General features: G+C 38.2%; 1 protein-coding gene across 1 annotated transcript in view; it reads right to left on the bottom strand.

Annotated features, from left to right (window-relative positions):
* The window catches only part of LOC150095367 (signal peptide peptidase), a 214,708-nt gene extending 206,914 nt beyond the window's left edge, over positions 1-7,794 (bottom strand). The window contains exon 1 of the mRNA XM_090409987.1: positions 7,569-7,794. Within this exon, the coding sequence (XP_090266113.1) occupies positions 7,569-7,748 (180 nt within the window). The 5' untranslated portion in view covers positions 7,749-7,794. The remainder of the gene's footprint in view (positions 1-7,568) is intronic.
* Positions 7,795-13,628: the final 5,834 nt, after the last annotated feature.

Raw genomic sequence — 13,628 nt, 5'->3', positions numbered from 1 at the left:
GACTAGGCCATATATAGACTACTGTGCACAGATTTGATCAACTGGTTTTCAAAAGGATGAAGACGTGTTGGAATGGGTCCAGAGACAATTGACTAAGGTAGTTTCTGATCTCCAGAATGTTGATTATGAAGAAAGGTTGAGTAGAAGCAAAATATAGGGCCTAGTGGATAGGAGGAAGAGGGGTGATAGATAGACCTATAACTTGGTAAGGGGGTGTTATAGGATTAACGTTGAAGAGGTTTTTCATAAAATTGGGGAGAATTATAATAAAATTGGAGCAAAAATTCATCTTTGGAAGCTGTATAAGCAGGGTGTGAGCAAGAAGTTTTTTTGTTTTTTTTTTTTAATCATGGAGAGTTGTGAATAACTGGAATGCATTTCCTGTGAGAGTGGTGTCTGCAGAGAATTGAAATGTGTTTAAGGCATGGTATGATGTGTGTATATGACAAAGGGACCTCCTAGATGAGTCTTTGACTCCATAAGTCTTAGGATGATAATAATAATACACTTTGGGAAGAACAAAATGGCTTGTGAAAAGGACAATCGCATATTGATCCAGTTTTTACATTAAAAATATTAATGGAAAAGCATTGCAGATTCAACATAGAAACACACATTGCATTTGTAGATCACAAGAAAGCCTTTGACAGAATCTTAAGGAACAAACTGTTGTCCGTATGCAAGAATATTAAACATTTTAAATCAGCTGCTTGCTGCAATGACTAACAAGTATCAAAACAATCAAATAGCTATAAGAATCAATGAAAAAGTTACAGAATGGAAATCAATAAATAGAGGAGACCATCGAGGATGCCTAATGTCACTGCTCTTATTTAAGATCTACATAGATAAAATATTAAAAAAAAAAAAAAGGAAGAAAAATATAAAACCAGAGTTTAAACTGGATCATGGAACTATACTTAAAACCCTTTTGTTTGCAGATTACAAGATAATCTGCAATACAATCATAGCAAAAAGTGGAGATGAACTCTAGAGATCAATATATCCCTTAAACATAAGTGCTAACAAATTTAGGAAGAATATCAACAGACAAAACAAAAATTGTAACTTTTAAAGGGCCATCTCCAGTCAGAAGTAAAATCATGATCAAAAATAAAATTTTAGAACAAATTAACTGCTTCAAATACCTTGGATGTGCTGTATCATATACAAAAGTTTGATATCAAAATTTCAAATACTGTATTTCAATTTATTTATAATTTCAAATTATAAATAAATTGAAATTATAAATTGAAAAAAGATTCACAGAAATATGTAAAGAACTAAAAATATTGGCCAAAGAATACAAACACAGAAAGAAGTGGAAAATGAACATATTGAAAGAATAAACAGTTCAAGACTACCCACCTCCCAAAAAAAAAAAAAAAAAAAAAAAAAAAAAAAAAAAAAAAAAAAAAAAAAAAGCCTCTGATACCACCCAGTTGGAGGACATAGAATTCAGGGATGGCCAAGGAAAAGGTGGAATGAGACTGGGACAGGCCACTGGGCCTAAATCCCTGTAAGGGTGATAATGACGTCACACAATGCAAATTACTCAGGCCTATCAAAACACAAGTTGTGAACATGTCACTTCATTCCCATTTTTTAGCTTGCTCAGTGGATTAACCATATCATCTCCAGCATCTTGAGGATGGCAAGGCATCATCTTTCAGATGATTCTTTAAGATGGAGGCTTATTGGAAGACTTGAAGTTGGGCAATTGTGGGTGAAGGTAGCATATGGCTTAATGTGTCACAAAGTGCCATCTCAGTACTAAGGATGTTTCAGGACACAAGAACCATTACAAAAAAGGGGCAACCAGAACAGAGGGCTATCTAGCTCTAAAGCAAGTTTGAACATTATAATATCCTGTCATCAACTGTCTCTTGCAGTTGCTATGGCCAAAGGTAAAATAATTTTCAACCAGACAATGTTAAAAAAAAAAGCTTGATTCAAGTGAAATGTATGCAAGGAAAACAGTGGTTTGTATCCCATTAACCACAAAACAGCTGTGTTTATTAACCAAAACCACTGACATAAATATGCAACTTGGAGCCCTAACAAATGGGATACAGCTCTGCTGTCTGATGAGTCCATTAGCCTACAAATAGATTCTAGAAACTGTTTAATCTGAAGAGAACGAGGAATAAAGTACTCTCCCTCTTACAGTGGAAGCAGTGTTTTTCACATGTAGCAGAATAATGATCAACCCCCCCCCTTTTATGTTATTGATAGGGATACCATGACTGCACAGGGGTACTGAGAACAGAACATCAAACCCTGGGTGCGACTTTGTAAGGATGCAGTAAGACCAGATTTTCTTTTCATGTATAACAATGTCACTACTCGTAACTCAAATGGTATAATAGGATTCTGAAACTGAAGATATACAGCGACTGCCATGGCAAGCATAATCAGGTCTATCAAAATATAAAATTTGATCAAATGTGGGTAACTCTTGGGTATTGCATGTTAACAGCTTAGTGAGCTGAAGTCTGCCAGGTGGAAGAATCGGATTTGTGCCACAGAATCTTATAGACATCTTTAAATTGAAAATGGCCTACCATTATCAGGCCTGTTTAGCTGTTAAAAGAAATCATAATGACCCTATTTTTGAGCATATTGTGCAGACTTCAGTAATGTGATCTTTTTGGTAATTCTCATACACCCTATGTAAAGTCCCTTACACCTATGCAATATTCCTTCACTATTTCCTCATTTCATTCTATTGTACTCTACCATCCCAAATTTTGTGCTGCTCTTCATAGCAAACTGTAAGAGTTACACCACATTTCATAAGTGTTTTATTAATTTTGGTGAGCAATGTATAAAATATTCTGAACATATTTCATGCCCTGGACCATGCAGTTTTTTTTAAATTTTATGTATTTTGAAAAATTAAATGTACTAAATAGTTTTGTCACTCTTACTGGAGAACAAGAAAGACACCCAAGAAAAAAAACAAGTATTTTATTTCTTCACAGGTTTGGAGATGTGATATTAACCGTTAAATTCAAATCTATTGTGTTCATAAAAATATATTTTTATGAATTACAAATTCCCTATACAGCTTCAATATATTGGTAGGCATCACAGAATAATAATTTCTTGACCTCCATGGAGTCATAAAGCTCATTGTGGGAAGTTAACACTAGTCAATAGGAACTTTATAATACCACTGTTTTAACTCGTCCACTGTTTATACTTTCACCATTTTCTCACGCAATGCATTCCATGTTTTTACCACTCTCCATGAAAAAAAGTTTCTTCTTACCCTTTAACTCATCATTTCCAAGAATGGCCTCTTGTTCCTTCCCCTCATTCTACCATATGAAAAATCTCAGCATTAATAAGATAACCTTCACCAGCTTAAATGTCTCCATTGTATGCCTCCTTTGTCTTCTATCCACCAAACTCTGCAGTCCACATGCTCTCAGTCTATCCTCGTAATCAACATTGTACAGTCCTGATATAATTTTTATCTCTTTCTGCATCCTCTCCAAGGTTACTTCATCACTTTCAAATCCTGCTGACCAGACCTGGGCACAGAAATACAGATGTGATGTGATCAAAGCATTATCAATGGGACTACCACACTTATCTCTTGTGGTCAATGTCCTCCTCAACATTGCAGCAATTCTCCGAGATGTCTTCACAACCTTTGCAATGCCTTTGGAACTTCAAATCTCTATCAACAATCACTCCAAGATCCACTGCTTCCGCCACTTTTTCCAGTATAAGTCCACCATGCGAGTATGAAGCATTACATTTCTGGATCCCAACTTTTAAAAATCTTACATTTAGTTGCATTAAACTAACATCACCATACATTTGCTTACCTTTCCAGCTTATTCAAATCCTCTTGAACATCAGCAGTATTACTAATAACCATCCCAAGCTTCACATTCCCTGAAGACAACTGAACATCTCCCTGTAGTCGTGTGACAATATCATTGACATAAAGGTTTTTATTTTATTATTATTATTATTACGGGTATCTCCATGGAGTCAGTAGACTCATCGCGGGAGACCCAAACTAGCAAAACAATATCTGTCATATCTCTTCTTGAATTCATTTACAGACAAAGAGCTCACAACTAAGTCAGGCAATGAATTCCACTCATTCACCACCCTCCAGGCAAAAAACCTTGTTCTGACACCTTTGTTAACCACACTCTTCTTTAATTTCCAGAGATGGCCTCTTGTTCTTCCATCACTATCACACAGCTGAAACATTTCCCCTTCATCAATCCTATAAAAAACCTTTTAGTAATTTGAATGTTTCTATCATATCCCCTCTTCTTCGCCTATCAACCAATCTCTGCAATCCACAAGCTCTCAATCTATCAATGTAGGGAGCATTTTTTATATCACTCACCAACTTGGTCACTCTTCTCTGAACCCTCTCCACAGCCTCCTCATCTCCAAGGAATCCAGGTGACCAGACCTGAGCACAGTAATCCAAATGTGGAAGTATCAATGCTTTATAAAGGGGAATAATAACCTCTTTATCTCTGGATGTCAGTGTGTTCCTCAACAACCAAGTAATCCTATGTGCAATCTTGGACACCTTAGCAATGTGTCCTCTGAACTTCATCTCCCTATCTACCAATACCCCTAAGTCCCTAGCCTCATCAATCTCTTGGAGTACCTTTCCATCGATGTAGTACACAGCTGGTAATCTTTTAATCCCAAAATGCATGACTTTACACTTTTCCACATTGAACTGACATCCATTTTCTTTTGCCCATTTTACCAGCTTATTTAAATCCTCCTGCAAACTTTCAACATCAGCTTGATTTTTTATTGCACTACACAACTTTGCATCATCAGCAAACAACTGAATATCTCCCTTTAAGCCATTTCCTATATCATTTATATACAAATTAAACAACATTGGCCCAAGCACAGAGCCCTGAGGCACACCACTGGTCACCTGCCTCATTCTGGACTCAGCTCCTCCATACACCACCTTATGGTATCTCTCCCTGAGCCATTCTCCTATCCATATCACCAATTTAATATCCATTCCCATCTGCTCCAATTTGCGTAACAGTGTTCCATGGGGTATCCTGTCAAGGTTGAATAAAGGTTGAACAGTAATGGTCCAAAGACCCCTGTGGAACTCCACTTGTAACTTTTCTACTCTCCAATACTGCTCCTCTATATACAATTATCTGATATCATTCAGAAAGACTATCACCAATCCAATCCACTAACCTGATATCCAAACCCATATGTTGAAACTTAAAAACCAACTTGTGATGTGGCACCTTATCAAATGCCTTTGAAAATTCAAAAAATGACAGTGTATGCCTTGCCCTCATCCACTGCTCTTGTTACACTATTGTAAAAGGTTACCAGAACTTTGACATGTAAAGATAAGAATGTCATTTTGCCTCTTCACAAGGTCTTGATAAGAACTCACTTGGACTAATGTGCACAGGTCTGGTCTCCTAGTTTCCATTATGATTGTGATATACTGAAGACAGTGCAAAGGAGAGTATTAAAAATGATATCAGGATTGTGGAATACTGATCATGAAAAAAGATTGATGTTGAAAGTTTTTTCACTTGTCATACTATAAATTAAAGATGCAAAGAAACGATGTTCTTTGTTTCATCCCTTATCCAAATGTAAGCAAAGTTTGCACATGAAGTAACTTTATGACTGGGTTACTGGTATATATAGGCTAATGACTTCACATCAATTGCCTTAGTATCCCACAATGCAAAGCATGTATCCTTATGGACAAGTATAATGCTATGCATTATTGGAAGGGCTACTCAGACTAGTTCCAACCTTTATTAAAGTCTCGTCAGTGGGAGCCAGACCCAGATTAATTACTAAAACCTAATCACTAAACTACTCTGCATTAGAGATAGATGTTGAAAGTTATTTCACCTGGTTATACTTTAAATTAAAGATGCCAAGAAATTATATTCTTGGTTTCATCCTTTATCCAAGTGTAAGCTAATAAAGTTTGCGGACACTTTGTCCGCAAACTTTGTTAGCTTCAGGTGTGATACCTTTTGACTACTTGTATAAAGAAATATGACTTCTGCATTGCTTCAACCATAGTATCACTTCTGGGTCCCACCGATGAGACCTCCATAAAGGTCGAAACCAGTCTTGGTAGTGGCCAAGACTGGTTTCCCATAATGCATTGCATTATACTTATCTGTAAGGATATGTGCTTCACATTGTGGGTTACTATTATTATTAATTGTCACCTCCAGGGAGTCCAAAGACTCATCGAGAGAGGGCAACCACTCTACAATTCTGCTTCCACCACTTGCAACCTACCAACTGACCGCAGCTACACCAACACCATCTACCGCCGACCACCACCACTACTACTATTTTCACAGACAATCACAAACATCCATGCTCACGGTGAGATTCGAACTCGCAGCCTCTTGACTGGAGAGCGGACACGCTAACCACTCGGCCAGTCAGGCTGGCTAAGGCAGTTGATGGTTAGGATACTAAGGCAATTGATGTGAAGTCATTAACCTCTATATATAAAGTAGTAGCCCAGTTGTGAAGTTACTTAATACACAAACTCTGTTTGTTTACACATGAATAAAGGATGAAACCAAGAATATAATTTCAGGCATCTTTAATTTAAAGACACATTGAGAATTTGTAGACTGCAGACACTAGCAAACAGGAGAAAGAAGGATGATATAATTGAGACCTTACAAACTTCTGAAAGGGTCATATAGGATTTCAGTTGAAGTTTTTCATTTTTTGAAAGCTGTGAATGAAAACCTTTAAGGAGGAGGGTGAGATTTAGATACAAGTATGATAGCTGGTGTGTGTGTGTGTGTGTGTAGCATGTGGCCTCCCTCGATGAGTCCCTGACTATTCCCTGGATGTCTTCTCTCTTAATAATAATAATAATTTGGTCACAGTATCACTCGCACAAAGGCAAAACACTAATGGCCAGAGTACTGAGGGGACCTCATATATAACTTTTTTGGCCCATTTCTCATTCATACACAGAACTTTGGTATTTATGGAACAGCTAATTCTCAACACCCATACTAATATAACAACTAATTCCACTTGTTGCAACTTAAATATTCACTTGTCATGTAGCAACCTGTCAAAATATAAAATAATTACGATATTGGCATTTTACTCATCATCACTCGTTATTTCATCATATAGGGCGACCTAATTTTGTTAAATAGCTCCCGCGACATCCACCTGGGTAAAGGAAATATATTATATATTTGTAAAAAATTAGAAATCAGAGGAAATATACCTAATCGTACAAGTGACTTAACCACACATACCCCATTACCAAAAGCCTTTTAAATCGTACGCGCACGCCATATCCGCCATGAGATATTGCCATATGGCAACTCTATAAAGTACGGTTGCTGTCATAATCCCAAATAATTTTATTTTATTTCGTGTTTACAATATAAGACAAAAACTTTCATTTCCTGCTCAAGAAACACTACGTTTCTATTTTACAGCTGTTATATTATATATTATTTCGATCGTACTACTGCACAAACCAAACGCAAACATGCGGTAACATTGTAACAACTTACCTTCTGTTCATTGTGGCGCTTCACAGATCTAAAAGATCCAAAAAATATCGGAAGCAGTGCCATTATAACGAGACTCGTATAAGCAACAACCATTCCCTCAGCACTAACCTTAACCTTTTGGGTAACATTTTGAGAAGTTTCATTCAAAGCATCCAGAGTTTCATTCAGTACGTCAGCCATTGTAAAACGTAACCAAGGCTGATTTCGAACTCGTACATAACTCTCGAAGAAGATTTGTTTAATATCATTCTCGGGTTATATACACAAATTGATTTGTAGGTATAATTCGGTCATTTCACAATATTTGTCTGAATTATGAATAAATTTATTATAATACTAAGTAAAGAACTGTTCCACCTGGATAATAGTTCTGGGTTGAAAATTACTTATTTCATTTAAAAAATTTAGTAATAATAATAACTTCGTGTGCAAGTCCTTTGTCTCCATGGTGGTCAGAGGTCAATAATATATTTCTTGATTACTATTATTATTATTATTATTATTACGGTCAACTCCAAGGAGTCGTCCGACTCATCGAGGGAGGACCTAAACATCATGTCAAGAACAACTATTCAACATCCACAGAGTATATCATACTTTGCCTTGAACTCATTCACAGTCATGGTACCCACAACAGACTCTGGCAACTTATTCCACTCATTTACCACTCTCCAAATAAAAAACCTAGTACTAACACCCTTGCTAACCACACTCTTGTCCAGTTTCCATGAATGGCCCCTAGTCCTCACACCACCAGTCTTATTCTGAAAAACTCTTATAGAAACCTTTCAGAAATTGCATGCCTCAATCATATCACCCCTTTCCCGCCAATTAACCAATTTCTGCAACCCACAAATCTTCAACTTGTTCTCATAAGGTTCATTCCATAGACCTGCTATTATCTTGGTCACTCGCCTCTGGATCCTCTCCACCTCCTCTCCATCAAGAAGAAACCCCGGCACCCAGATCTGGGCACAGTAGTCAAGATGGGGTCTTATCAAGGCTCCATACAGAGGAACAATAACTTGCTTGTATCTGCTCGTCAAAGTATTCTTAAGTAACCAAGTTATTTAATGAGCTGATTTAATGATTTGCTGATTTGCAATGTGCCCCTAAATTTCAACTCCCTATCCACCAACACTCCTAAATCCCTGGCCTCGTCAATCTCCTGAAGTACAGTTCACGAATGTGGTATACAGGTGCTAATCTTTTCATTCAAAAGGCATAACCTTACACTTTGCCATGTTAAATTGATATCCATTCTCCTTAGCCCAGTCCCTCAATCTATCCAATTCATCCTGCAAAAATTTGACATCATGTGCATTCCCTAATGCTCTACCCAAATAAGCATCATCAGCAAACAAATGCACAGTTCTTCTCAGATCCTTTTCTATATCGTTAATGAACAAATTAAATAGTAGTGGTCCAAGAACAGAACCCTGTGGCACACACTAGTCACGGGATTTTTGAATCTAGTCCTGAAAAAACCACTCTCTGATATCTGTTCATCAACCACCCTCCTATCCATCTCATCAACCCTATATCCATCCGCATATGCTGTAGTTTATTGACTAGAATTCCATGTGGTATCCTGTCAAAGGCCTTAGCAAAGTCAAGTAGAATCACTGTAAACTCATTACCCTAATCCAGTTCAGCCGTCACTGCGTTATAAAACGTAAGCAAGTTACTGAGGCATGATCTACCTTTCACAAAACCATGCTGTCCCTCATACAGTATCCCATTTTCATCTATCCATTCCTGTATTTTTCTCTTGACTAGTTTCTCCAAGACCTTGACAACAACTCCTGATATGCTGATCGGTCGGTAATTTGGAACAGTAGTCTTGGAACCTCCTTTATGCAGTGGAACTATTTTCCCCTCTTTTCACCCCTCAGGACTAACCTAGACCTGAGACTCAAATTAAACAAAATGGTCAAGGCCACTAACAATTCTTTAGAAGCTTCACGTAATACCCGAGCTGGTATACCATTCAATCTCACAGATGTATTTAAATCAAGACTTTGTAATATACTATTCACCTCCATTTATTCACCTCAATTCCCGTATATTGGTTCCTTCATTCCTGCAATATCACCACCTGGATGATATACTCTTGCAGAGTGCTCGCTCAGTAATTCCACTATATCAACTGATTCCATTACCTCCCTACCATTGGCATTCTTTAAAATCATTCTGCCATATAAATTTTTTCTTTTACTTGCAACATATCGAAAAACTATTTGGAATTCTCTTTAGCCTGCATAGCTACTGTTCTTTCATAATCCACTTTTGCTTTTCTTACCACTCTCGTTACCCTTCTGGTCTGTGCTTTATACCATTCATGTGCCTGCCAGTCACCTTTCTCCTTAAATTTTCTCCACACTTGTTTCTTTTTTTGCAGCTCAAGCTTAATGGTTTTATTCATCCATTTAATCCCTGATTGATTTACTATCCGGACATTAGATATACAATCAGCCATAACCTCCTGCAAATGCTCCTTTACTACTTTCCATGCTCTACCGACATACAGCCCTTGCAGTTTTACATGCCATGGCATTCATCCAAGCAATCTCCTGAGCTTGTCATACTTACCAGCCTGGTAATTCCACATGTATCCTGATTTAATTGAAAATTCCACGCATTTAGCCACCTCCCAGGCCAAGACCTTATGATACACTCGTTGCTGCTCTCTCACCAAAATTCCCCTGTCAGAACATCTCTCAAGGGGAGCACTCTAACAAAAGAACTATAGAAGACCAGATGGATGAAGACATACCAACGTCAGATGTCCCGAGGAACATCGAAAAGGTTTCACCAGTTATACTAAGGGACAAGGACAAATGGACCACTGTCACATCAGCCCTTAGGGAACATAAAATCTCATATTCCTGGGCTAAAAATCAAGATGAAGAAATCAAAATCCAGCCAGCCTCAGTCACTGACTACAGACAGTTGACAAGATTAATGGATAACAAAAGTCTTTCATATCACGCTTTTGCTTAACCCAGTGAAAACAATCTGAAAGTAGTATTTCGCAGAGTAACCAAAGGTGTCACCTGTGAAGAAATCACTGCTGATCTTATGAGTCGAAGCATAAACCAGTGAAAGTGAGCAAGATGCACAGGGCAGATAAACGGCCAATGCCACTGGTAATCGAAGAAATTGATAAGCCACAGAAAGAGATTTATGAACTGACAACGATATGTGGCCTCAGATTTCTACTGAACCACTAAGGAAAACGTTGAAACCTGGGCAGTGCCATAGGTCCCAATGGTTTGGCCATGCCCAAAAACTTTGCAAGGCAAATTACAGGTGTTTAAAATGTGACAAGGGCCACCAGACCGTCATGTGTACAAAACCAGATCCACTCCATCTAAATGTACCAATTGTGGAGGACCTCACCCAGCCAACTACAAGGGATGCATTACACACCGAAATAACCGAGGGTCAGGAAAAACTACCCTTCCAACATATTTCAGAGATGCTCAAGACAGCCTTGCAAGTCACACCCCGGTTGAAATTATCTCCAGCATGACAACTCAAGAAAGGAAACAAATGCCTAAAACTTATGCAGAGGCAGCATGAACAAAGGCTGCTCCATCTCGTGAACATATAAGCTCAAATCTAACATCAGTATTAATATTAACTGCCTCACTAGCAACCATGTTACAAAAATTCAGTATGACGAATCCTTCGCCGTCTTCTACGAGAAGATTCCTACAAGGCAGCCACTCAATTCTGACAGCTCTCAATAATGAATAAAAGAAAATTCCATCCAAACTCTCTCATGATCACTGCATGGAACACTAACGAACTCAATAACAAAATCCTAGAACTACAAGAGTTCTCTCACAGACACAATCCTGATATAATACTGGTAGATGAAACACATCTCAGGTCAGCTAATAATCCCAAATTACGGAACTATATTATGTACTAAACATATAGCGTCACCTCAAGCGGAGGAGGAACAGCTATATACATTAAAAACTACCTAAGCCACAATGTTCTGACCAATCCCCAAACCAAGAACCTAGAGATAACATGCATTGAAGTTCATACCAACAGTGCTGTCAGTATCAAAATCTATGCTGTGTATTATTCACCCAGCATTCCATTACCTGGTATCTAACTTGGACTCCATTCTCAGCTTCACAGACTCCATCATCATGGCTAGTGACTTTAACGCCAAACATGCAGCCTGGCATAGCTCCACAATCAACGACAATGGCCGAGCTCTAAACCATTACTCAACGCAACATTCTATTGTTGTAACTGGACCCACGGAGCCCACCCATTACAGCTCAACTCGAAGTTCAGATGCACTTGACATAGTCGTCCTCAAAAACATCAGATACCAATATCAACTGGAAACAATAATTGAACTTTTGTCCGATCACAACCCTATTCTGCTTCAACTTGGTACACAAGAACAATTCTCCCCTCCCCACTCTTTCATATCTTGGGACAAACTCTACAGAATCTTATCTGATCACATTGGCCCAGTCCCTGTTATTCACACTAAAGAGGAGATAGAATTGGCTGTAAACAACCTTACCAGCCAAATCAAAAATGCAAGTCAATAACCCAATCTACAGTCATTCACCCAAGTGGTCGGATCCCCGAGGAAATCATGGATTTAATCAGACTAAAAGACAAAACCAGAAAGAGGTATCATAACACAAGAGTCTCGCAAGATAAAACAAATTTGAATAAATTAAACAGACAAGTCCGAGAAGCCCTCCAAAAATCATCGAAACCAAGAATGGGAATCTAAGCTAACGAAATTAACCCCAGAAGACAACTCCATTTGGAAGTTTCTGAGAACCTTCTGCATTAAAACACAACTTTTACCCCCAATTCAGACCACGAAAGGAATAGCCCATAGTGACAAGAAAAAGGCAGAGGCTCTGGCTGACAGCTTGGAAACTCAATGCAACCCGTCATATGAAAATTTGAACATGAATGTCATCTACAAGATTCACCGCTGAGTAAGGCAGGCCATAACACATCAAAAAGATGACCTAGAACCTCTCACGCCCACTTCTCAAACAGAAGTTATAAACATTATAACCCACCTGAACAACAATAAAGCTCCAGGTTCAGATGGTATTACAAACAAAATAATTAAACTACTCCCCAGAAAAGCCATTGTACATCTAGTCAATATAATTAATGCCATCCTCAGACTCAAGTATTTCTGCTTAACATGGAAGATCAGAAAGATTGGAAAAAATGCTCAACTCCCTGAAAGCTACAGACCTATCAGTCTTCAGTCTAACGTTGGAAAGATCGCAGAAAAGTAGTCCTTACTAGGCTTCAATCACAAATGAGCAATTTGGATTTAGGAAAAACCACTCCACCGTTCAGCAGATCCACAGGCTGATCGAATACATCTCCGAAGGCTTCAATGTTGTTAAAATAATTCACTGTTACCTCAGAGACAGATACATGCAAGTCAAAATAAATGAAACTGTATCAACCAGACGCACGGTTCTGGCAGGAGTGCCGCAGGGCTCGCTCTTGGCCCCATTGCTGATTTCTATCTATATTGCTGATATCCCTCAAAACCCAAGCTCAACAATCACTGCATTATATGCTGATGATACTGCATTATTAGCAAGATCTCTCAGCCCCAAACTAGCTATCAAAAGACTCCAAAACTGTATTCACACATTAGAGAAATTATTGTTGGACTGGAGAATCCAAGCCAACCCACAGAAGAGTTCAGCCACACTATTCACTAGAAAAAAGCCTCAAATCAAGGAAGATATACATTTACTAGGTGTTAAAATCCCATGGCAGAATACAGTCAAATAGCTCGGCGTAATTCTCGATAAAAAACTACAATTCACCAATCATATAGAACACATAAGTTCAAAGACATCCAAAGTAATAGCGCAGCTCTACCGCATGATCAACAGAAAAAGTAAATTCGATACTCAGAACAAACTACGCATACACAAGATGGTAATACGCCCAGTCATCACTTATGCATCTCCTGCATGGAGTCATACTTCGAACACAAATTTTCAAAAGCTGCAGAGAATACAGATCAAA

Source organism: Typopeltis vanoorti, chromosome 20 (assembly GCF_054136105.1).
Source record: "Typopeltis vanoorti isolate ZY-2024b chromosome 20, IOZ_Tvanoo_1.0, whole genome shotgun sequence".
In the NCBI taxonomy this organism is placed as follows: Eukaryota; Metazoa; Arthropoda; class Arachnida; order Uropygi; family Thelyphonidae; genus Typopeltis; species Typopeltis vanoorti.
This window is presented reverse-complemented; position numbering and strand designations above follow the sequence as displayed.